Source organism: Periplaneta americana, chromosome 6, assembly GCF_040183065.1.
Source record: "Periplaneta americana isolate PAMFEO1 chromosome 6, P.americana_PAMFEO1_priV1, whole genome shotgun sequence".
Classification (NCBI taxonomy): domain Eukaryota; kingdom Metazoa; phylum Arthropoda; class Insecta; order Blattodea; family Blattidae; genus Periplaneta; species Periplaneta americana.
In genome coordinates, this window is record NC_091122.1 from 90,035,460 (window position 1) to 90,058,357 (window position 22,898).

General features: G+C 36.1%; 2 protein-coding genes across 11 annotated transcripts in view; one reads left to right on the top strand and one right to left on the bottom strand.

Moving 5' to 3' along the window:
• The window catches only part of LOC138701479 (uncharacterized), a 316,721-nt gene that overhangs the window by 166,134 nt on the left and 127,689 nt on the right, over window positions 1-22,898 (top strand). The gene's annotated exons all lie outside the window — the stretch shown is intronic.
• The window catches only part of LOC138701482 (nucleoside hydrolase-like), a 59,493-nt gene that overhangs the window by 21,351 nt on the left and 15,244 nt on the right, over window positions 1-22,898 (bottom strand). Inside the window, exons 3-5 of one of the 2 annotated variants that reach the window (XM_069828393.1) lie at window positions 8,600-8,774; window positions 8,099-8,215; window positions 695-852 (exon numbers count right to left, since the gene is read on the bottom strand). In XM_069828393.1, coding sequence (XP_069684494.1) covers window positions 695-852; window positions 8,099-8,215; window positions 8,600-8,774 — 450 coding nt within the window. The remainder of the gene's footprint in view (window positions 1-694; window positions 853-8,098; window positions 8,216-8,599; window positions 8,775-22,898) is intronic. The other variant, XM_069828394.1, reaches the window with a different exon arrangement.

The window sequence follows — 22,898 nt, forward strand, 5'->3', positions numbered from 1 at the left end:
CACATTACACTAAATAAAATTTAGTTATGATACGCAATAAAGTTATAATATAATAATTCACTGAGCTCCATACACTGAAATAGAAAACCCGAACGAACATATATTACGGCCTAGATCGACTGTGCCGTATTTCGCATTGTTGTGAAAAGTTGTGTAAACTGTGAAATGTTCGTTATCGGTTGTAATAACTGTAAATGGCTAAAATACAATAATTTGAGTAATAATATGGGACAAGGAGACGTTTGTTGCACTATAAATTCAAAGAAAAATAGGTCAGAGATATCCTTCCGAAAGATCCAGGAAGGTGAGTTTATAAAATATAATATATACTTTATGAAAATAATATATAAACCTTATGTATTTCGTATTTCAATAGTGGAAGGAAGGTGTTAATTTTTCAAAAGAACACGATATCAAAAGTACAATACATTTATCGTCTGCTAGGGAAAGAGTCTGTGATGAGGCGATAGTAGCGATCCTGGTGGCTAGCAACTACCTATGGATGCATATTTCAACTGTCTATGTTTGCATATTTAGTAAGTATTGAGCTTCGCAACTGTATATACTAAACTGTGTTATATGGAGTTCAGAAGTTTATTTCATATATATCATGTGTGCAATAAGAATAGTGTGAAAGGTTGGAAGATATATGTTCTAAGTTTACAGTAGTATGATACGTGAGGATATTCCTTACCATGGGTATTATATTGCGTTTGACAATGGACTCCCAGGGTAACAGAACTATCGGATTCATACCATGACGTGTTGCGTTCACCGAATCGAAGACGATGAAGTTAGCTTCGGGATCCACATAGAAATTAAACTCCACGCCAGGCATTACATTACCAATCCCTGAAAAAAAAAAAAATGTAGAACGCTGTAATCTGTTTTGTATTGGTACGGATTTTCTCTCGCTTCAAGAGATTTAATATCCTTTTTAAATCAGGAAACCTGCTATAATATCTATGCTGGGTTGGAGTAAATTCTTCACTGCTTAGTGAATTTTATGCAACTTCATGCCACACTGTCTCTGATTATAAAATACTTGAATAGAAATTCTAAAAGTTGGCCGTTTTAGGTTTTCGTAAAATAATGATGATAAGTACAACTCCCACCTAATATACAGGGTGCTTCATTTAACTTTGGGATCTCAAATATTATCGAAACGAAACAAAATAAGAAAAACCTACTTGCACAGGGACTCACAAAATTAGAGGATATACACAATCCAACAAATTCAAAAATGTTACTTTCAACACAAAGTGAATTGTTTTTAAGTGGAACGTGTATATTTTTTTCTTAAGAAATGAAAAGTGGAGGTAAAATTCTGGGTAACGGAATTGGTTTCGATTTCATAAACCAAATACTAGTGATCTGAAGATCAAAAGAAAAAAAGTTCATTCTTGTAAATTGCATCCAGAAAAAAACGCTGAAAAACAATCATAACGAAATAAACATCTTATCTTATTATAAAAGTTTGTCACTTAAGCAGATTTTCAAAATTACTACCGTGCAAATCAAGATTTCAGGTATAACTCCTTGTAAAGTTGATTTGAATAATTTCGAGGGAAAAATTGTTCCGGAGCCGGGTATCGAACCCGGGACCTTTGGTTTAACGTACCAACGCTCTACCACTGAGCTACCCGGGAACTCTAACCGACACCGATCCAATTTTTCCCTCTATATCCACAGACCTCAAAGTGGGCTGACAACCGTCAAGCAACCAACTTCGAGTGCACACTGACTCCGTGTGACTTAAATTGTGGTTTTCTGTTAACGAAATTATTCAAATCAACTTTACAGGGAGTTATACCTGAAATCTTGATTTGCATAATACACGTCACTGTTCGTTAACAGAAAACCACAATTTAAGTCACACGGAGTCAGTGTGCACTCGAAGTTGGTTGCTTGACGGTTGTCAGCCCACTTTGAGGTCTGTGGATATAGAGGGAAAAATTGGATCGGTGTCGGTTAGAGTTCCCGGGTAGCTCAGTGGTAGAGCGTTGGTACGTTAAACCAAAGGTCCCGGGTTCGATACCCGGCTCCGGAACAATTTTTCCCTCGAAATTATTCAAAATTACTACCGTTTGCGTAAACACACTTCTGGGCACAGTGAACAAGAGGGCATTGCTTAGAATGCAGTATTTCCCCAGATACTGCCGCAAACGCCTCAGTAATAGGCTATGCTGTTGCATATTCTCTATTGTTGTTGGCTCTTCCTAATACACTCTGTCATTCTCTGCGCCCCAGACAAAAAATGTAATGATGTCATTTTGGGAACCGAGCCGGCCACCTCACAAGACCAGCCCTTCCTATCCACCGATTTGAAAACTTTTCGTTAACAACTCTCTATTCGTCTACTGACATGCGTGAATTGTGTTCGGCAACCATCATGCTGAAACAACATTGACAGCAAGTTTCCAGTCCTACGTCCTCCATGAATTATCTACGAAGGTATTTGGCTTAGTAAATGCTGTTGTCCATAATTTCACCTCTACTTTTCATTTCGATGGTAAAACATGAATGTTCCATTTAAAATAATAAAGCTTTGTCGAAAGTAATATTTTCTAAGTTTGCTGGATTCTGTATTTTGTTAGCCCCTAACGTGGTACATTCCTGTGCAAGTAGGTTCTCCATATTTTGTTTCATTTCGAAAATATTTGAGATCACAAAGTTAGATTTATATCCGTTATTAATGTTATATTTCGTGTTGTCTTAGGAGGAGGATCATCAGTGTTTGACCTTCACGGTATGAGAGTCCTATAGCATGGCTTACTAGTGTAGTTTGAAAAAAGTTCAAATGTAAACCATAGGTTAAACCCCGTTAGGGATCTGAAAATCTTTGATATCTGAATTAAATTTTCATAAAAAATGCAATATTCTTCGTGATAGTTGGTGTTTTAGCAATTTCAATAGTCCATATTTATATCAAGGCTATAGTCGGAACTCGTCCACCGCTGTGGAGTAACGGTTTGCATGTCTGATCGTGTCCTGGTTGGGACAAGTTAGACTACCTGGTTGGGAGTTTTTTCCGAGGCTTTTCTTCCTCAATCAATTGAACCAGAATTGCTGGGTAACGGACCTCGGACTCATTTCGCTTCATTAAATTCAACTTCATCTATCATCTTTAATAGTTTCAGGTCGACCAGGAGATGTAGCAGGCGTAGTACCGTGATTTGTATACAGATGGCATCATCTGTCTTAGGGAACAGCAAAGATCTCAAGGGGACGGAGAGGCTTTCACAGCGAACCTGGGAGCTGTGTAGCAAAATCGACAGATGGCACCATGGTAAATCACGATATTTATAATCATGCGATCTTCAGATCAATAGCAGTACATAGTATGTGATTTGCGAACAGATGGCATCGATCTGAGGAGGATTCAGAATATCTACAGGGAAACTGAGGGAAATTCCTGTTCACGCGGACTCTGTCAGACCTGGATGTCATAGCTGAATCGATAAGATGGTACCAAGAAGTGAATCACGTGCGGTTCTAAGGACTTTAACAATGATCCAACAATAAGGAGGTCAGCACAGTAAACCTCACGCTGCGGTCCAAGCCGTCGGTCCCTCCTCAGAAAGGGGTGGGGGGAAATAGTCGTAATTCCAAAAATGTAAATTTTATAAAATGCTATTCACATGCTGTGATTATGATGATGGACTGTTTGAAAAAAAAAATCTTAGTTATCAGATATCACCCTGCATCTAGAGTTGCCAACTTTTTTTTAAGAAAATACGGGAGACTAAGGAATCGACAAAATGTCACATAGAAAATGAAAAAAATATCGAGTTCCGTTACTAAGAAACAACCTTATTCTACACTTTGGCACCTAGACTTACATTTAAAGTATTTTGAAACAGATTTTGTCTCACGTAATACAGTAGTTGAAATCAACTGCTGTTTGCAGTTCTGATTTGATTAGATGCGTCATGTTCCTGTATCGAACATCTGTCCAATTTATTGTTCATGAGATGAAACACCCTCTTTATACGAGAATTACTAATTACTTGGTATGTTTAGGATAAAAGTCGCAAATTTTTCCAAATTTATAACATTAAAATGATTTGATTTTAAACGAGTGAGCACTAAAATTAATTTCTGGTAGGCCTAAGCATTAGCCTACCTTCTTCAAAGACTGTACATTTTAGTGCATCTCAACATTCATCACATAAATCATCATTATTCACGGCAAAATCAAATGTTTAGAATGAAAATTTTTACATCATGTAAAAATAAGAGAGAAAATTGCTCTAAGAGAAGAAAAATGCGAGAGTAGGAAGTCTGTTAAAAATTAGGACCAAATACGGGAGATCCCAGTAAATACGGGAGAGTTGGTAATCCTACCTGCATCCTTAATGAGATACCTCAATCTTGGCTGAAGTCATGATTAAATAAAATTGAGATATAGTCTAGCTCAGGGGCGATTTCTCCGGGCATGCTATGCTTGCTGCGCAAGCCCAATATTTTCGTAGAATGTGTATTTCTCAAAATGGGATTACGTACATTAAAATTTCTTTTGATTTTTGTAATAATGTCTAGGCATAATACCATCCGCAGGTTGCGCACCGCAACATCGCAACGCTTGCTCGTTTCTCGGAGCTACAGGAAAGACGTAGAAACAGCGAGAATATGATGCACGCGCAAGTGCCTTCCTCCTAATCCGTCTCAGTCGCACATGCTTCTGTTATATGCTGTATGAAGCTCTGGTCCGAGAGCTACACCAACGACTATATTTAACGTTACACAGATAGCAGCAGTGTTGCCGCCAATTCAGCGGTTTTCCCGCTAGATCTAGCGTTTTTCGGCGTTAGTTTAGCGGGTAAAATTTATGAAACTTGTATTGCTGATCTAGGGATTTAGCGGGTATTTTTAGCACTCACAGCGGCAAAATAATATAATTTTACATTGACAATATAGCAATTTAGAGGTTTCTGCAAGGCTTCACAGCGGATGTTTAAGAATCGAGTTGGCAACACTGATTGGCAGCAGTTTTTACCAGTGAATGTGCTGTGATTTGAGAGTGTAATGTAATTTTATGAGCGGAATGCATATGTTAGCTGCTGCATGTATTATTAGTTCTTAAACGTTAATTTGAAGTGTTGCAATGAGTTCGGAAATGTGTGTTATTGAAACTTTATTATCAAATCCATTTTCCCGGAGGACTATTCAAGAGAAGACCGACATTATAAAGAACGGCAAACCGTGTCCAGAGCTCCCAGATTTAAAAAGACAGCATAAGGAGAAAAATAGAGAATATGTGCGCTCGTTCAGTACATCTCAATACAACAATACGCATTTGTTGGCAGGGTCGAAAAAAACTGAATAAACTGTTTTGTTGGCCGTGTTTGTTACTTTCTACAGATAACGGTGTATGGTGTAAAAGTGGCTTTGACAGTTTAAATACTTTAACATTGTCTATTACAAGACACGAAAAGTCTGCAAACCAGATGAATTATATCCTCCCATCTTCCCCCATCAATAAAAGAGCAAGCCTAACTTTCGTGACCAGCATTCGCCCTTTGGTCTAGCTTACAAGAGCTTTGGAAAGTCACAGTGTAAGTTAACTACTTGTACGGACCAGCCAGAGATTTATAGATTTTTGACAATTTCTACAATTTCAAAGTCACGACCACATCCATTCCTAAATCCATTAATCTAATTAATTTATATATGTTACACTCTTACAAGTGTATATTTATTGTATGGTAGTCTGTAAGTTTCAATTTGTTATGATTAGTTTAAAAATATAACCCTAATATACTATATGTAAAATAGGGTTTATAAATATGGAATAAATACTACTACTACATCCATTCCTGAATAAAATTATCTCACTTGTTTTCAACTTTATCAGTTGGCAATCTTGCGTTTAAACAATAATTTTATTTCACCAATTAGGAACAGGATTCTTTGTTCATAAAGGAATAAAGTCAGCAGTAAAAAAGGTCAAATTTATCAGTGACAGGTTATCATATTTAGTACTTAAAGGTAGATGGTGCAATATCTTAGTTCTACAGAAGAGAAAGACGACTATATAAAGGAAGCTTCTATGAGGAATTGGAACACACTTTTGATCAGTTATCTAGATATCACATGAAAATTTTATTGGGGGATTTCATTTCTAAAGTAGGACGATAGGATATTTTTAAACCGACTATTGGAAAAGAGAGTCTACACGTGACTAGTAATGATAATGGTGTTAGGTTAGTCAACTTTGCCACATCAAAATATTGAATTGTCAAAAGTTCAACATTTCCCCATAAGGATATAATATACATACTTGGACTTCTCCAGATAGATTGATACATAACCAAATAGATCACATCTTCATAGATAAATGAAGACATACTAGTATAATAGAAATTCGAACCTTCAGGAGGGCAGACTGTAATTCTGACCATTATTCGATAATTGGAGAATTAAGAGAAAGACTATCAGTAGCCGAGCGAGTAGAGCAACAAGTTAATATTAGGAGATTCAATATTCCGAAATTAAAGGACGAGGAAACTAAGCAACATTATCAGGTCGAAATTTCAAATAGGTTTGCCACTTCAGCAAGTTCCTTACACGACCCCCCGAGAGGTCGCGACCCACACTTTGATAGGTAAAAGAATATTTTGTGTTTATAAATAAAATTGTGATACTGATTTTTGTATTTGATTTTTTTCTGTAACAATGAATATCTCACTAACAGTTTCTGTTGATTTGTATTCTGAGTGCCTCACATATCGGTCTTGCAACAGCGTATAAAGCCGATTGAAAACAGATGAAACTGACAGTACAAGAATTGAAAGCGGCTGATCTCGAAAAGCGAATGAGTTACTGAAAATGGTTTCAACATTTATTCGAAAGACATTAATATGCCTGACGTTACTTTTACACGAATGAGGTCTGGTTTAATCTTTCCGTCCACATCTGAGGAGTAACGGTTAGCGCTTATGGTCGCGAAACCAGGTGGCCCGGGTTCGATTTCCGGTCGGGGAAAGTTACCTGGTTGAGGTTTTTCCGAGGTTTTCCCTCAACCCAATATGTGCAAATGCTGGGTAACTTTCGGCGTTGAACCCCGGACTCATTTCACCGGCATTATCACCTTCATCTCATTCAGACGCTAAATAACCTAAGATGTTGATAAAGCGTCGTAAAATAACCTACTAAAATAAATAAAAAATAAACTTATCTTTCCGGCTACATCATTTCACAACACACGATTATGGTCGCCGGAAAATCCTCAGAACTTAGGTCATGTCACACCACTACATGATTAGAAAGTTGGAGTTGGCATTTACGGAAGTCATATTGTTGGTCTTACTTTTTTTAATGAAACAATCAGTGGTGAACGTTATTGTTCTGACATTCTGTACAATTTAATTCACCAATTTGGAGAAGATAAATCAAGTACGCAGGGTTCCCATAAGACAATGCCACTACACACACAGCTGATAGACCTTTATAATAACTTGTGACTGAGATTTTTGGAGAACACATCATCAGTATGACCCCCACGCTCTTCAGACCTGACACTACCAGACTTTTATCTATGGCGAGCACAAAAATGTACCGTGCATAAAGATCGCTCAAGCACGTGATGAAATGCAAGCTGCAATAACTCATGAGAGTGTTTGAAGATAAAATAAAACGGATCCAGATCTGTATTGATGTTTTTTTAAGTTAGTTATTTAACGACGCTGTATCAACTACGAGGTTATTTAGCGTCGATGAGATTGGTGATTGGCGAGATGAGGACGAGGATTCGCCATAGATTACCTGGCATTCACCTTACGGTTGAGGGAAACTTCGGAAAAAAACCCAACCAGGTAATAAGCCCAAGTGGGGATCGAACCCGCGCCCGAGCGCAACTTCAGACAGTCAGGCAAGCGCCTTAACCGACTGAGCTACGCCGGTGGCTTGTACTGATGTTCGTTGTCATCACTTTTAACATCTAAGTTATTATAAGTCCAGGGTGGAAGTGTACAGTGACTTTTCGAACACACTGTATTACGCCTATCAACATAACATAAGTACTGGTATATTGTTAATATTGTAAAGTATTTAAAACATAATATATGTTAGTTTTACGATATAGTAATTACTGTACCTTCAGTACTTCCACCAAGTATGACGAGTTGTTTCAGATTTGTAATAAAAAATGGATCTAAGCGGATTGCAAGAGCAACGTTCGTCAAGGGTCCCAAGCATAAAAGTGTGATTTGTTCTGCAAAACAATGTAAAAACAAAATTTGTATAAGCACAGAGGAAATTTGTATGAGCACATACTTAATCATTGAGAATATTGTATAGCTCAAGGATGTGAAGCGCGGGCATATTGTATCCTATGACAAGGACTCTATTTAGAGACCTTCCGCTTACAAAATCGCAGGAAGGCATACACTTAAAAGAGATTCTACGTCATTGTTACACCTCGTTTAAAGGCAGAATTGCCCGCGGTTCACATGCCTGATATAGCCCATAGTGAATTTTCTCATATGGTTGTTCCGTTTTATTGTCAAATATACACATACAGCAGAGCCGACAATGAGTCATTTATGTATTTCACACATGAGATTCTATTAGAAATGAGTAGAATGATGTCACATACTTGGATATTGTGCTACGAGGCGTACAAGGGCAACGGCTGCGTGTTCTTTATTCAGATAATCCTCTGGCTTCGGAGGGTCCGGATATACGAAATCTCCCAGTCCATCAGCTCCGTAGAAGTCCTCTATATGCGGAGTCACTAAAATTGAACGAGAGGCGCCGCGGTAAACAGGAATCTAAGTAGAAAACAAACATTTACACGTTTATTATATTCACGTATGTGCGATAAGTTTATATACTAAATAAATATTCCAACTGTATTCATAGGCCCAGTGAGGGAAGTGAAAAAAAACTAGAGGCGGTATGCTACTCCAAGATTTTCCCCAGGCATACCTCGATTTAAAAAAGGCATACACCCTCCCTTACAACATACACATTACATGATGTATACAATAAAATTGTTTTGTGCAGTCAGTAACGCGAATCTTTGAAGTTTACGCAACACATTAAATTTCTTAATAAAATAATTCCATGTTACTTCAGTTATTTGCTAGATTATTTTGCAATGTTTATTGAGACTTATCATTTAAAATAATGTTAAAGCTTCAAAGTTCCTTACTTAATTATTAATAAAAAAAATCCAACAACAAAAATGACACAGTCACTAAATTGGCAATGGCCACTACAAGCTACAGACCACAGCATTCTATACTTAAAATACTATCGTTGTAAGCATTTCAGGGGTTGACTTATCAAATAAATGTATCTGAATACACGTTGAATACAGTTCCAGAAGGCTATGGTTTAGATTTACGAAGCAAACAGATAGTACTCTTTGCTGTGGAGAACTATATAAACAAATTTTTATGGATCACATTTTTTCAGTGGCGGTATATCGTTTTTCACTAACGGTATGTTTTCTGGCCATAGAAAACAATGACGGTATTCCATACCGGCGCATACCATCTCACGTTCTTCACTGCATAGGCCTGCTTATTTTGGAAATATAAAGAGCGCCTACGAAAAAATTGAAGAAATCATTAATTATATCAGACAACATAATTTATATTTATATACTGTACATATATACATATATAAAACAGAAAAACACACACACTCTCTTTCTTTCTGTTTGTAGGATATTTAAGACTAACGTAGCAAAAAAAAAAAAAAAAAAAATTAACGAAAGAAAGAAAATCTTTCACTCAAGTAAATTTTGTTCCAGTTTCGCAACACGATGTTTTCCACGAGTCATTCTTAAATTAAGTAGACCTGTTCAAATACTTGTAAAAGCCACATTGCATGATCTATAATATTATACAAATTAATGTAAAATAAGTGTCAGATGTAGTATTTGTTTGTACTGTAATGTGTAATGCTTGTTAAATCCATTTTGAATCTTGCTTGTTAAATGTTTATTGCAGACAGTCGTTATATTATTTCTTATCCGATACTGCTTTGAAGAGAAAGTAAATAAATGAAAATTAAAAACATACTCATACAACTCAGTATAAAAAAAGCACACTTAGAGCACAGTCTACTATATACAGTCGCGAAGCTTGAGGTGATTTTTTGCAAATCTCGTGATAAAGCGCTCCAAGCGGTTAGCAACTAGAAACAATAGACTGTCCACGGTCGACTTTGGACTGTGTCGTATTTCCATCGAGTGCTAGCTCGTTGCGTATTTCACATTGATGCTTGTGAAATGTTCGTTATTGGTTGTAATGAAAATGTTAATGGCTAAAGTACAGTAATTGGAATAATAATATTTTACTAGAGACGTAGAAACATTAAGTTCGTTTTAATGAAATTTATTGATCACGTTTTATTATCTATTCTGGTGGGATTATTATTGCTTAGGCCTAGTTTTTTTTCAAAGGATATGTTTTTAATTATAGCTGTTAATTTTGTTGTTATTTTTATTTGTTACTTTACTAGAGGCGTAGAAAAAGTCTGTTACAATAAAATTTATTGATCACGTTTTATTTCCAATTATGGTGTGATTATTATTGCTTAACCTCATCCCACTTTGTTAACTACGTAAGCCTAGACTACAAGTACCGGTACACGTAAGTTACTCCATTAATTCATATTTCCATTATTATTGTTGTAAAGGGAAATGAAAATTAATATTTATTGGTTTCATAGTTAATTATCACTATAATCTTGAATGAGTGAAGCGATTATAGTAAATTTCAGTTCGTTTTGCACAAACAAAAATAATATTAACCTATTTCTTGCAGGTATCTTCGAGTTTATGGTGGAATTTAATATGCTTCATTAAAATAATAAATTAACTTTATGCATTTAATAATGGAAGGAAGGTGTTAATTTTTCCAAAAGAACACAACGAAAGTGTAACATATTTTGTCGTCTACTAGGAGAGAGATCTGCGATGATGAGGCGATAGTAGCGATCCTAGTGGTGGGCAACTACACATGTTTGCATTTTTACTACATATTAAGCTTTGCGACTGTATATAGTAGACTGTGCTTAGAGGCTCTACGAGAATTTTTGGCTATTTTGGTTTATCGTTGTGAGTCTGGGCGCAAAACGACTCCACAATAACTGTAAAATATTTTAAACATTTAGTGTTTTGTTGTTATTGAATTATAAGACTATAGCAGTTTAATTTTGTGGTCGAGGATCAATTTAAAGTGTTATTTTACTACACAGATTATTTTAAGGACGCAATGGTAAATAGGCAATATTGCAGGTAAAAATAAAATTCTTAAAACTCGATATTTTTAAACTTAATTAGTTTAAGGTGGAAAAACAGAAAAGGGTAAAATTTTAGGACCATTTTACTAATGGATCAAAATTAATTTCACTTACTGAACACAATTATTTTTGTAATTAAGAGTGTAAGATTTCAAGTAAAATGCAGTATTAAGAGTAAAATAACATTACACCCCTGTTATAATAGATATTATAGGGATAACACAGTTTATAGCACTAAGGACCTCACATTTCTGAGCATTCCAGTAAATTATTATAATTTAATTGTGTTAATGCACTGAAACATTTAAAATTCATGACTTGAGAGTAAAATAAAATTCAATATTAGAGAGTAAAACAAACAGCGTAATTTTCTTAATAACATGTAAGAAACCTAAACCTATTCTAACGAAAAGGCACAATAAAATCTCATGTAAAAACCTTGCACATACAGTAGAGTTCTCTCCTCTGAAATTTAATTCGCGAGTAAGTATTATTAATTTAAAAATGGGTTATATTAAAGTATAATATTAAGTGTTCTACTTAAAAATAAAATGCTCTCATTCTGTTAAGTACTTAATATATTTGTCTATTTCTGATACGTTTAACATCTCTCGCTAGTTTAATCGTGTACTCGACAGTTATTATTTCAATAGTTTGAATATTCCTAACTGTTGTGGCGATAAATTTAGTAATCGACCGTTGTGCCTGTACATTCTTATAGCAGTCACCAGCGAAGACGCGTTGAAGCTCAAGCTCCTTGGCACCAGTTTATTTTAACGTATGTATAATATATTTTAAGTAGCGCACACTACCCTATATATACGCTCATATATGTATATCTAATATTCTCATGTGTTAATATTTGCACAGAATATCAGGCTGCAATTGTGACATTGAAATTAAATTTTATTTTAAAGTGAAGAAGATATAAAAATGTTTATAAACGACTTAGCCTTTAAACTGACGGGAAATTTGTATAGCATTAACGCATGAGAACATTATGGTCATGCGAGAAATTGTGCTAAATTTCGGTTAACTATGGAAAATTATAATTAAATAAAACTGAAGAATGTGTATGTAGTTACATTTGATCAACATAACCTCGGTTATCCAGATTAGTGAAATAAATTCTGTGTACCTGTGTGTACGATCATTCTAATTTAAAATTTCACAAAAATTCAAATATAACTCTTTGATAATCTCAAATGGTACTTGTACAGTACTTTGTACAGCGAAAGGATAAAGTGATGTTGTTTAGTCAACTGTCCGAAGACAGATTTGAACCTCATAAGTAACATCAATAAAACATCACTCATGAGGTAACTAAGCCAGGAGATAATAGTGTAGGGTTGCCATTTCGTTTTCCTCTCCAGTGCATACTTCACTGATTAGTAACATATTACACTAATCAGACTTCAGATGTAGGTATACAAACAATTTTATTGTTCTTCCTCTGACACATTATAGTCAAGTGAGATGTAGGGCCTACTGTCTGATAATAATTGTATATTTGCAAAATAAATTTAAAAATTGATCTGAATACAAGGGGCAGAAATTAAGCAAAGGTTATTGCAACTGAGTGATAATGAAGAAAGGCCTACTAACCTATTAGTCGGGTCGGTGACTAATTTCAAATTACACTTCTGACTTGGAAAAAGCTGTCCTTATTCTATACAATTCAATTATGCTGGAATATCAAGTCTAAAGAAAAAAAATTAGTATAGGCCAATTTACTTAGTTTGCAGTAAATTGGTACAAAGTACCAAATTATAGAAGTAAATAATGGTCCATGATAAGTTCATCCAGACAAAGCAGGCTGAAGGCGCCTACGTCGACTAAGGATTGACGTACAAGAACTCTGATCTCGCCAACATCTGAGATTATTATTATATTTCTCTAGAATTTCTTTGAGTGTCACGTTCGTAAATAAAAGTGAGAATTTTAACATTTTCCTTTCATGTCGCATGTTAGATATTGTTTCAGTATTTTTGGTACCAATTCTAAAGATTTATATTTAGCCTACTATCTGTCCTATGGGATTCAAGTTGCCACCACCACCACCACCACCACCAACACCTCTTCTCTCAAGTTTGATTATTACTTCTAACAGAAAACCGAAGTGGCCGCAATGAATGTTGTCATTCTTCAGTTATGAAGAACCAACAAGTTTCTTAGGTCAGATCAACCTCAACAGGGTTGCCAGATACAGGAATTGGAACCGTTGTACCAACATATGAAAATTGTTGTACTTCAGCATAAAATTGTCGTACATTTCTCAGCTTCTTAATATAGCCTATATATAATTCTAGTCCACCGCTACATACTGTGCTCCAACCACGAGAAAGTCTCTGCCGGATGAGACGAAAGGGAGTAAGGCTGTGAATGAATGTTGATGTCATAAGATGTCATAAGGTCACACACGTGGGTACTCATATCTCTATTGGCTCGCTGTCACAGCACAAACAATAACATTGATACACACATGTTTATACTACCCTAGTTACAAAATTAGATCACTGTTAATCTCCTGGTCTTTTAATCTCTCCATGCAGGAAATAACAAATGCAGGAGAGCGCATGGTTTTTAAACAGACGTTATAACGATAATATTATATATCTGCTTCGCTCCAATACATGCCGCAATAGTAAGCACATCCTTTCATGGTTGATCTCCTGGTTGGAGAACAGTAGTAATGGTTAGCATGTTTGACTGAAACAAGCAGGCTGGGGTTCAAATCCTCGTTGAGACAAGTTGTCTGGTTGCTAAGGTTGTTTTCGGGGTTTTCCCTCAACCCATTAAGAGAAAATGCTGGATAACTTTCGGCGCTGGAGTCATTTCGCTGACTTTATCACCTTCATGTCATTGACGACAGTTAAGGATCGCAGTTCATAAAGAATCGTAAAATAAACTCATATTTATATAGGTTATGTCTACCAGTAAATTTTAGTTCTAATTAAGAATGCTATTAATTATTATTGTTCACATCCACAATGACATTCAGCATTGAAACAAATCACCACCCATTTCTTCATTATCAATAATGTCATCGCCGTAAAACGTGCACGATGCCGCTTGGTTAGAAACAACTTTGTTATATTTAAAGTCAACAGAAATTTGACCTTTGGCGACAGATATTTTAGTATCGATCAATGCGGCGCTCAAAATTATATCAAATTAATTCATCTACAGTCGACTCAAACCCGACACCTCTATAATGTCGGTGCATTCTTAATGCTACTGCGGTAATATTTCAATGACTATTATACTTTTACTACGTCAACTACTTTTGACCAATAAAACGGTACGAAAGGACGTCTTTCAACCAATCATGGCTGCTTATCGCACAATTTTATCGCGTCCCTAGCATTTGTTTAATTTTATCGCGTCCATAGCATTTGTTTATTTTTATCACTACCCAAGCATTTGTTACTTTGTTTGCCAACACTTCAAACTGCACTGGTCTGGACGTCAAAAAACAGAAAATTACAAACCACTCCAGTCGATGCACAGCACTTTCAAATAAAACCCACATTGGCATTCAAGAACAAGAATTAATAAAGATCACTGGTCATAGCTATGCATCTTCCCTGAAACCCTATTTACAAATAAATGAAGAGCACCATTCGGAAATCCTGAATAAGTTGAGGGATACACCATGTACATCACCGAGTTCACTTCTTTTACGCATACGCCCAATATAACATCAACTGAACCACCAACCACTAAAACATTCAAATTTGAAAATTGTACCTACTTTCAATAATTGTTTCTTTTAAAATTATTCATGTTTATTTTTTATTTCATCATCGTTAATTAAAATGTTTCTTGTTTATTTCATCATCCCTAATTAAAACTTTTCTAACACTCGTTTATATTATTTAGGTTATGTTATAGCTTCTGCTATATCATATTATGAATAGTCACATATCAGAGATTGTTTAATACTAAGATTTATTGAAAATCATCTGTCAAGTGACGTTGATTACTGGGATCGGGATAATTGAAGTGGAATGCAACTGTTTTAATAAAAATGAAACTGAATCAACAAAGCCTTCTTGACCAGTAACCATCTACAGAGTTCAATGAAGATTCCATAGTTGGCACAACTGATAAGAAAACAGCTATTCATAACACACTACTGCCATCTACTAGCGTAATATTTATAATGTTGAGATGGTACAAATTTGAAGACAGTTTTGTATTTTCGTAAGTCAATTAATATTTTATTGTATTAGAGTACTTCGTTACTTCTAATCTTTATATACTTTCTTCTAATCGTGTAATAGTCAATTAAATCCCACTCGAGTTTTGATTTTCTCTAGATAAATCAAAACCTATAGTGAGATTACTGTTGATAAAAGACTTCCTTTGTCGAACGAACAAGAAAGTTAATAAAATTAAACCTGTATTACTTTGATGCAGCAGAAGGTATCATATGATTGAAGATTTATGAATCATATGACGGGACAAAGACGAAGACAGAAAATAGAAAATACTGGAAAATTCTGGGTTTGCAGTGAAAGACCTGCCCTTGGGCAGAACACTTTGAATGAATGCTTTGATATAACCGCGCCGTGTATGTGAAACCTAAACCTGAAGATGACAAATTATGACTTGGATGGCAAGCATAGTTACCAGATCGATTTTCAAAGCATTTTCCGTCCTTTTAACCTATTACTGCATAGCGTCCTAAAAATAGGACATGCGTAAAATACTGATTTCTATGGGACTTTTTCTTGTTTAGTACAGTTGGAAGCATTGTTTAAAAGGCAAAGTATTACATTGTATTATGATGTTGCAGTGTTTGAATTCCGCGCGAACATTTGTTCATACCAGCTAATTTTTTACAAGATGGCAGGTTAATAGTATTTTGTGACGCACCGCGGGTAAGTTAATTCTTAGTTACTCTGTAATGGTGTTACGGAAGTCTGATTTTTATTTTCACATAATGAGTTGAATATTTCAGTTTTCATGTGGTATATAACAACAATAAAATTTTCTTATATATTGCTATGTACAAGGTGAAATAAAGTGCCGTCCTAAAAATAGGACGCCATGCCGTGTGCACTCCTGCAGTATTCTTTATAATATGTATATGGTTTCCATTACATTGTTTTATTTCCAGTCTAAACATGAGTGAAATTCTGGGGATAATGGAAAATCAAAATAATAATAGTGAGAGTCTAATATATGTATGTGACCCCTCCACAAGTTTTCCATGATACAGATAAAGACAGTGATAAATCGGACGACGAACATGAGGCTAATTTGAATAATCTTGGCAGTAAAATGCTACTTAGTAAAGCGGAATTACAAAAAAAAATATATATATGTAATGATGTTGATGAAGATGACATTGTTGATGAAAGTATGCCAGAGTCTTCTAACATAAAAGCTGCAACAAATGATTTTGAAAGTACATTAGACAAAAATGAAGCTGAGCTTTCTCGCACAAGTTATTGCCGTCCGAAAAGAAGGAAGCTAATATATGAAAATTTCCAAGACAGGGAAGGTAATTCCAGGCTAGAAGGCCATCGTACTACTACAACTACAAGTATTATTATTATTACTACAACCACCAATATACCGCGCAGTGGCATCGTGGTCTAAGACATGCGTGCTGGTTCGAGTCCTCATGGGGGAAGAAAATTTCTCATGAAATTTCGGCCAGTGTATGGGACCGGTGCCCACCCAGCATCATCATGAACTTGTGGAGCTACGATAGGTAGCGAAAATCCGGTTTCGGAAACTAGCTATAACGGCTGGGGGAGGAATCATTGTGCTAACCACACGATACCGCCATTCTGGTTGGATGATCGTCCACCTCTGTTTCGGCATGTGGACGTGAGACCAGCAGCCGGCTGGTCTGTCTTGGCCCTTCATGGGCTGAAGCGCTACGGATTTTTTTACAATCACCACCATCAGCACCAGAGCTAGCAGCAGCAACAGCAGTACCAGCGCTAGCACAGAAACAGCAGCACCAGCGTTGGCAGTACCAATGTTAGCAACAGTGGCAGCGGCAACAACAGGGTGGTGGTCCATCTTCGCTTATTTTCTTGACGTTGCCATAGTAAATGCTAGATTTCCGTACAGAAAAATGAAGCCTCAAAACTCTTCAGAACCGCTCCTCAACTTTTGCTCTCTTGGCTTTTACAGCACTAAAAGGCATGGGGTGAGTTCCCACTAAGGAAAAATTGTTTCCATTCCATCAGGAGACATAAGATTTGATGGTCAACACCACTGGCCAGATGAAAATGAAACTCAGCGAAGATGTGCTAATTGTACAGGAAAAGCAAAGTTCATCTGCAGCAAGTGTCAAATTGGACTCCACTCTAAATGTTTCTACCTTTACCACATTAAAGTGTTGTACAATGCGTAGGCTTGTGTGAGAAGGGCAGTTGAACCACTGATTCTAATATTTATATGTATTTGCTACATAATAAATACATAAATACTATTTGAACTACAAAAAGGGGTTATTCTATTCAACTACTGCATCACTGACCATTATGCATAGCGTCCTATTTATGGGACGGTCCTTAATTTTTATCCCAGAAAGTAAATAAAGTTAAAAACGGTAAGAAAGTATTGATAAGTCACCAACTAGCAAACTTAAACGCAGAAACGCATTTTTCAAGTCATTAATAACTTTATGCAGTAATGGGTTAAAGCATGTTTCTTTCATATTAGTCAAGGATATACTTAATGAAAAGAACTTGTCTAAAAGGAACGAATTAACCTTCAATTTTATTTTAATTATAAACCAACATTAAAGTTCCAAAATAATTGTTTCCCTTCAGTGAAATAGTCGTACAACATTACGTACGATATAAAGTGCAGTCGCATCTCGTACAGTCAAAATAATCGTATAGTCGTACGTATAGCAATTGGCAACCCTGAACCTCTAGGAAATGGTAAAAATAAAATTGTGCCATAGTTGGACTGTTTACTTTTCCCATGCATTGTTGCGAGCAGAAACACTTTCGCGGGTTCTCCCCTTGCTGATGAATCTAATCGACCAATTGTAGCATTGTAATAAGACGCTCTGTGTCATCAGTCGTATCATAGATTGACATTCAGACCTTCATCCGAACAAAAATTCAATGAAGTTTTTCGTATAATTGGCTCACTTGGCACAGATTCATTGGTATATTTTTGTAAAACCTCTATTAATTTGGAATTCACTAGCATCTATAATGGAACTCCGGAATCATGAAAGGCTTTACATAAATCCAATGAATCCATACCTGTGGTTAGCGCGTCTTATCGCGAAACCAGGTGGCCCGGGTTCGAATCCCGTTCGGGGCAAGTTACCTGGTTGAGGTTTTTTCCCGGGTTTTCCTTCAACTCAATATGAGCAAATGCTGTATAACTATCCGTGCTGGACCCCGGACTCATTTCATCGGCATTATCACCTTCATTTCATTCAGACGTTAAATAATCTTTAATGAGAACTGTGATTATCGATTTGAACTTGAAAAAACAGCTGCAAGGAGAAGAAATCGTCTTCTGTCCATCAGTAGCCTTTAAACTAACGGTATTTCGTACTTGGATATACTGATGTACTGAGATATGAAATATTTATTTTCATTATTCACCGACTTCTCGCATGCTTTACACATTATAACTTTACTGATTTACCATCCGTTGAAACCATGTTTCAAATTCAGTAACAAAATTGTGTCACTTGTTTCACAAAGGCACATTTAATTTTGGCATGTTGCTGCATTTACTGATACACAGAAATGATGTCAAAAGTAACAACAAGCAACTTATGAAAACTAATCTCATTTTCTTTATTTTAATTCGGTAACGGTAATGAGTAATCATTATTGTGTTAGGAGTAATGAATGAAACACAATTCTTATGGTACCTATTATCGTCTCTCTCTGAAACTTACAATTTAACATCCATTTGATTGCTGGTCATACAGCAGAAGCTCTTTGTTGTCAGAATCTGTCATTTTACATACATATGTAGGTACCAAACCATTTTCTGCTATGAATTCGATATCTGCAGGTGCTTTATGAATTAAACCTGCGGTGGCAAGTGCACTGGAAACAATAGACATAGTCAAATTCTTATTGTCACAAAGTGTACTGTGACTGTTCGTGCGTAGAAGTATAAATGGCCGAGGCAACGAACTATTGAACACAAATTAATTAGGAAACACTTCTGATAAACTAAGGGGAAAAATGCATGTGATGCAGGGGATAAAAACATTTCCTAAAGAAATAGACACTTATGTTTAAAACTACAGAAAAAGAAAAAATAAACTTCGGAATCGCAATCATCGAGATTCAATTTGTGCAGTTCCGTTTTTAAGTTTGAGATGCTATCACTAATTCTACCATTCTACCAACGCCAAATAACTTCGCAGTTGATAAAACCTCGTTAAATAATCGAGTAAAGAAAAGTAACAATTATATCATCCTATGGTTTTCAATTTTGAAAAATAATTGTGCCAAGAAGCCAGTGGAGACAGCGCAGCGCAGCAAATATTTCCTCAACGGAACACAAGTCTTTTTTCTTTAAGGTTGAAATTTCTCACAGAATGTATTAATTTTTTTCAATCTGAAATTATACTTATACTTCGGATTATTTTATAGTAGTAGTAGTAGTAGTAGTAGTAGTAGTAGTAGTAGTAGTAGTAGTAGTGGTCGTGGTGGTAGTGTTGTCAGTAGTTCAATGTGGAAGAGAAATGGCCAACAAATTTTGCCTGGAGACCTCTATTAGGACTATGGTTATTTTACGTAACGAAAAGTCTGTATGCCCCTGGATATAAATGCCTTCTATGTAGGTACAGTAGAACATCGATTATCCGAAACAATTGGGGACGGGAGGTGTTCGGATAACTGATTTTTCGGATAACCAATCATTTACGAAAAAAAATTTGTACCGGTACGTATGGCATTTAAGGAACCCGGAAGTTCATTGCCGCCCTCACATAAGCCCGCCATCGCACAGGTAATCTTTTCATACTTTGATTTTATTGTAATTGTAAATTTAATACTAATTGTAATGTTATTTGTAATTGTAATTATAAATTTAATACTAAGTGTAATTTTATTGTTCATATTATAGTTGGAATCTCCTGGTAGAGGGGCAGAGAAGGCCTGACGGCCTTATCTCTACCAGGTTAAATAAATAAATACTACTACTACTAGGAGCAGTATGATATTAAACACAAAATTTTACATAGCCTACAGTATGTTTTGTATCACACGTCTTACAAATAACACAGAGCTGATTAGCGTAGTTTGACAAGTTCAAAATGGTCGTTAAAGTAGGCCTAAAGTTTAGTAAAAGAAGGCCTTTTTTTGCCGCCAAATCTCGTAAATAGCGCTAGCGAAACTTCTATATTGAGCGCGCGCAAATTTGAATTTGCCGACTGGAACGCTTCCGGTTAAGCGATGTTTCGGTTGATCGGTATTCGGATAATCGATGTTCTACTGTATATATTCATTGAACTATTCAGCAATCGAGGCAATAATCGAACAATTATTTATCAGTCGAAGAGTGGCAACAATCAAACAAGTGAGCAGTGAATTAATGGAGGATTTGAGCATTTTCTCGATTTTAGAGCGTTTAGTGACAACTGTGTAGATTTAAGAACGATCGCTAACTGGGCAAACAAATGTTCAAATTATGATAAATCAGCTATGTTTTCGACTGTGACGCCACAAATTCTACGGAAAATCAGCAAACGGATCTGGAGAATGGAGACGCATCCATCTTTGCAGAAACTATGGAAGAGTATACTGCTAGAGTGGCGAAGATATGACTCGCAATGCATTTCTCTTGCTTCCTACCTTCCACAACCCCCACCCTCTCACTTACTGGAGTCAAACTCCGTTCCATTTGTATTTATCTCTGATCTGCGAGTGGCGTATCGTCGCAGTATCTCTCTCGAAACCATGTGCCTCTACAAAAACCAAAGTTTCAAGCAGGATGGGAGGGCGCATTTTTTTGCTGCCAATATGATGAGAATATTAAATGTATGTTTTGTTCACAAGTATTACGAGGAAAACAGTGTATAACATAAAACGGAATTATACTACATGTTACTGATGAAACATTAAAAGGTTATTATTATTATTATTATTATTATTATTATTATTATTATTATTATTATTATTATTATTATTATTATTATTATTATTATTATTATTATCATCATCATCATCATCTCTGTACGTCGATCCTTTTTCAGCAGATGTACGAATAATGCGGTTAGATCTTCAAATTAAACTCGTGATGTTAAATGAACGCTAGATGTAAGGACTTGAGAAATGTTGAACTTTTCAAATCTTTGCCAAAAAATAAATATCCGAAGCTTCGTTCTTTCGCTTGCTCTGTTGAAGCCATGTTCGCTACAACTTACGTTTGTGAAAATTTATTTTCAACAATGAAAATAGTAAAAACCAAATTTAGATCACGACTGACAGACAAATACCTTTGTGATCAACTACGACTGGCAGTAAGTTACGTAATTCCTGATTTTGAAACTCTGTCGCAGAGACATTCTGAAGACAGTTAATTTTAGGTTGTGATGATGTGTCCTATGTTTTATTGTTCCTTTCTTCGCTACACGTACTAAAAATTAGTTTGGAACTTTATACTGTATAAAATTATATATTTAAATGCTTGACGTAAGGAAAATGAAAATCCGTTAATAAGTCGGGTGTCCGCCTCCCTTCATAGGTGCTATGCACGTTGCATGTTACACAGTGGCGCGGCACACATTTTTGCCACGACTAGTATACTGTATATGAAATTCTCTGCGGTGGCTGTGTGGTCAGACCTGCAGTCTGTCACGCAGGCGATCCGGGTTCGGGTTCGAGTCCTGGTCAAGCCTGGAATTTTTCATTGCAAATCTATGTAGTGACACTTGTGGTGGACAAGATCGCAGTTGTGGTTTTCCCCGGGGTTCTCCCATTTCCCCATATAAGCCATGTATATCATTCCGTCAACATTTCTTCATTCCATAGCCGGCTGGCGACGCACGGAGGAGGCTGGTCTAGGAACGAGTGGGGAGGCCTGCTCGAAACCTGGGTATGCAGCGGACCTTAGTGTAGTCAGCCGGTGTAGGTTTGGGAGTGGGCATGGTTTAAGGGTTAGCGCAATAGATAGTAAAAGGTCGCAGTGCTGGGTCATAGTCCCCCTCCCCAAAATTCCATTCCATACTATATACGTAGGCCTAATAGGCAAGTTAGATAATTTTAAAACTACTGCATATTGATGACAAGGATGTACTTGCCAGATTAAATAAACCATTATTATTATCATTATTATTATTATTATTATTATTATTATTATTATTATGTACGGTATTTTCGCCCACACTGTATAAGGCACGGAATGCACAGTTTTATTTTCGTTTTCATCCCGGAAGAAGCTATGCTAAGGATTTTATCGTCTAACGGCCAGCGTAATAAACACTGAACCACCGACGATAATGCTAAAATGGAAAGACAGTATTCCAACAAACTTTGTAGCCTATACCACATAACTGAATAATATTATATCAGTAACTGATTAGCAGTATATTCAGCATTCCATATAGTTGGAAAGGTCAACGGAGATTTCCCCATCTAACCCGGAAAAGAGACGAAGGAATCACATGACCGTCTTATGGA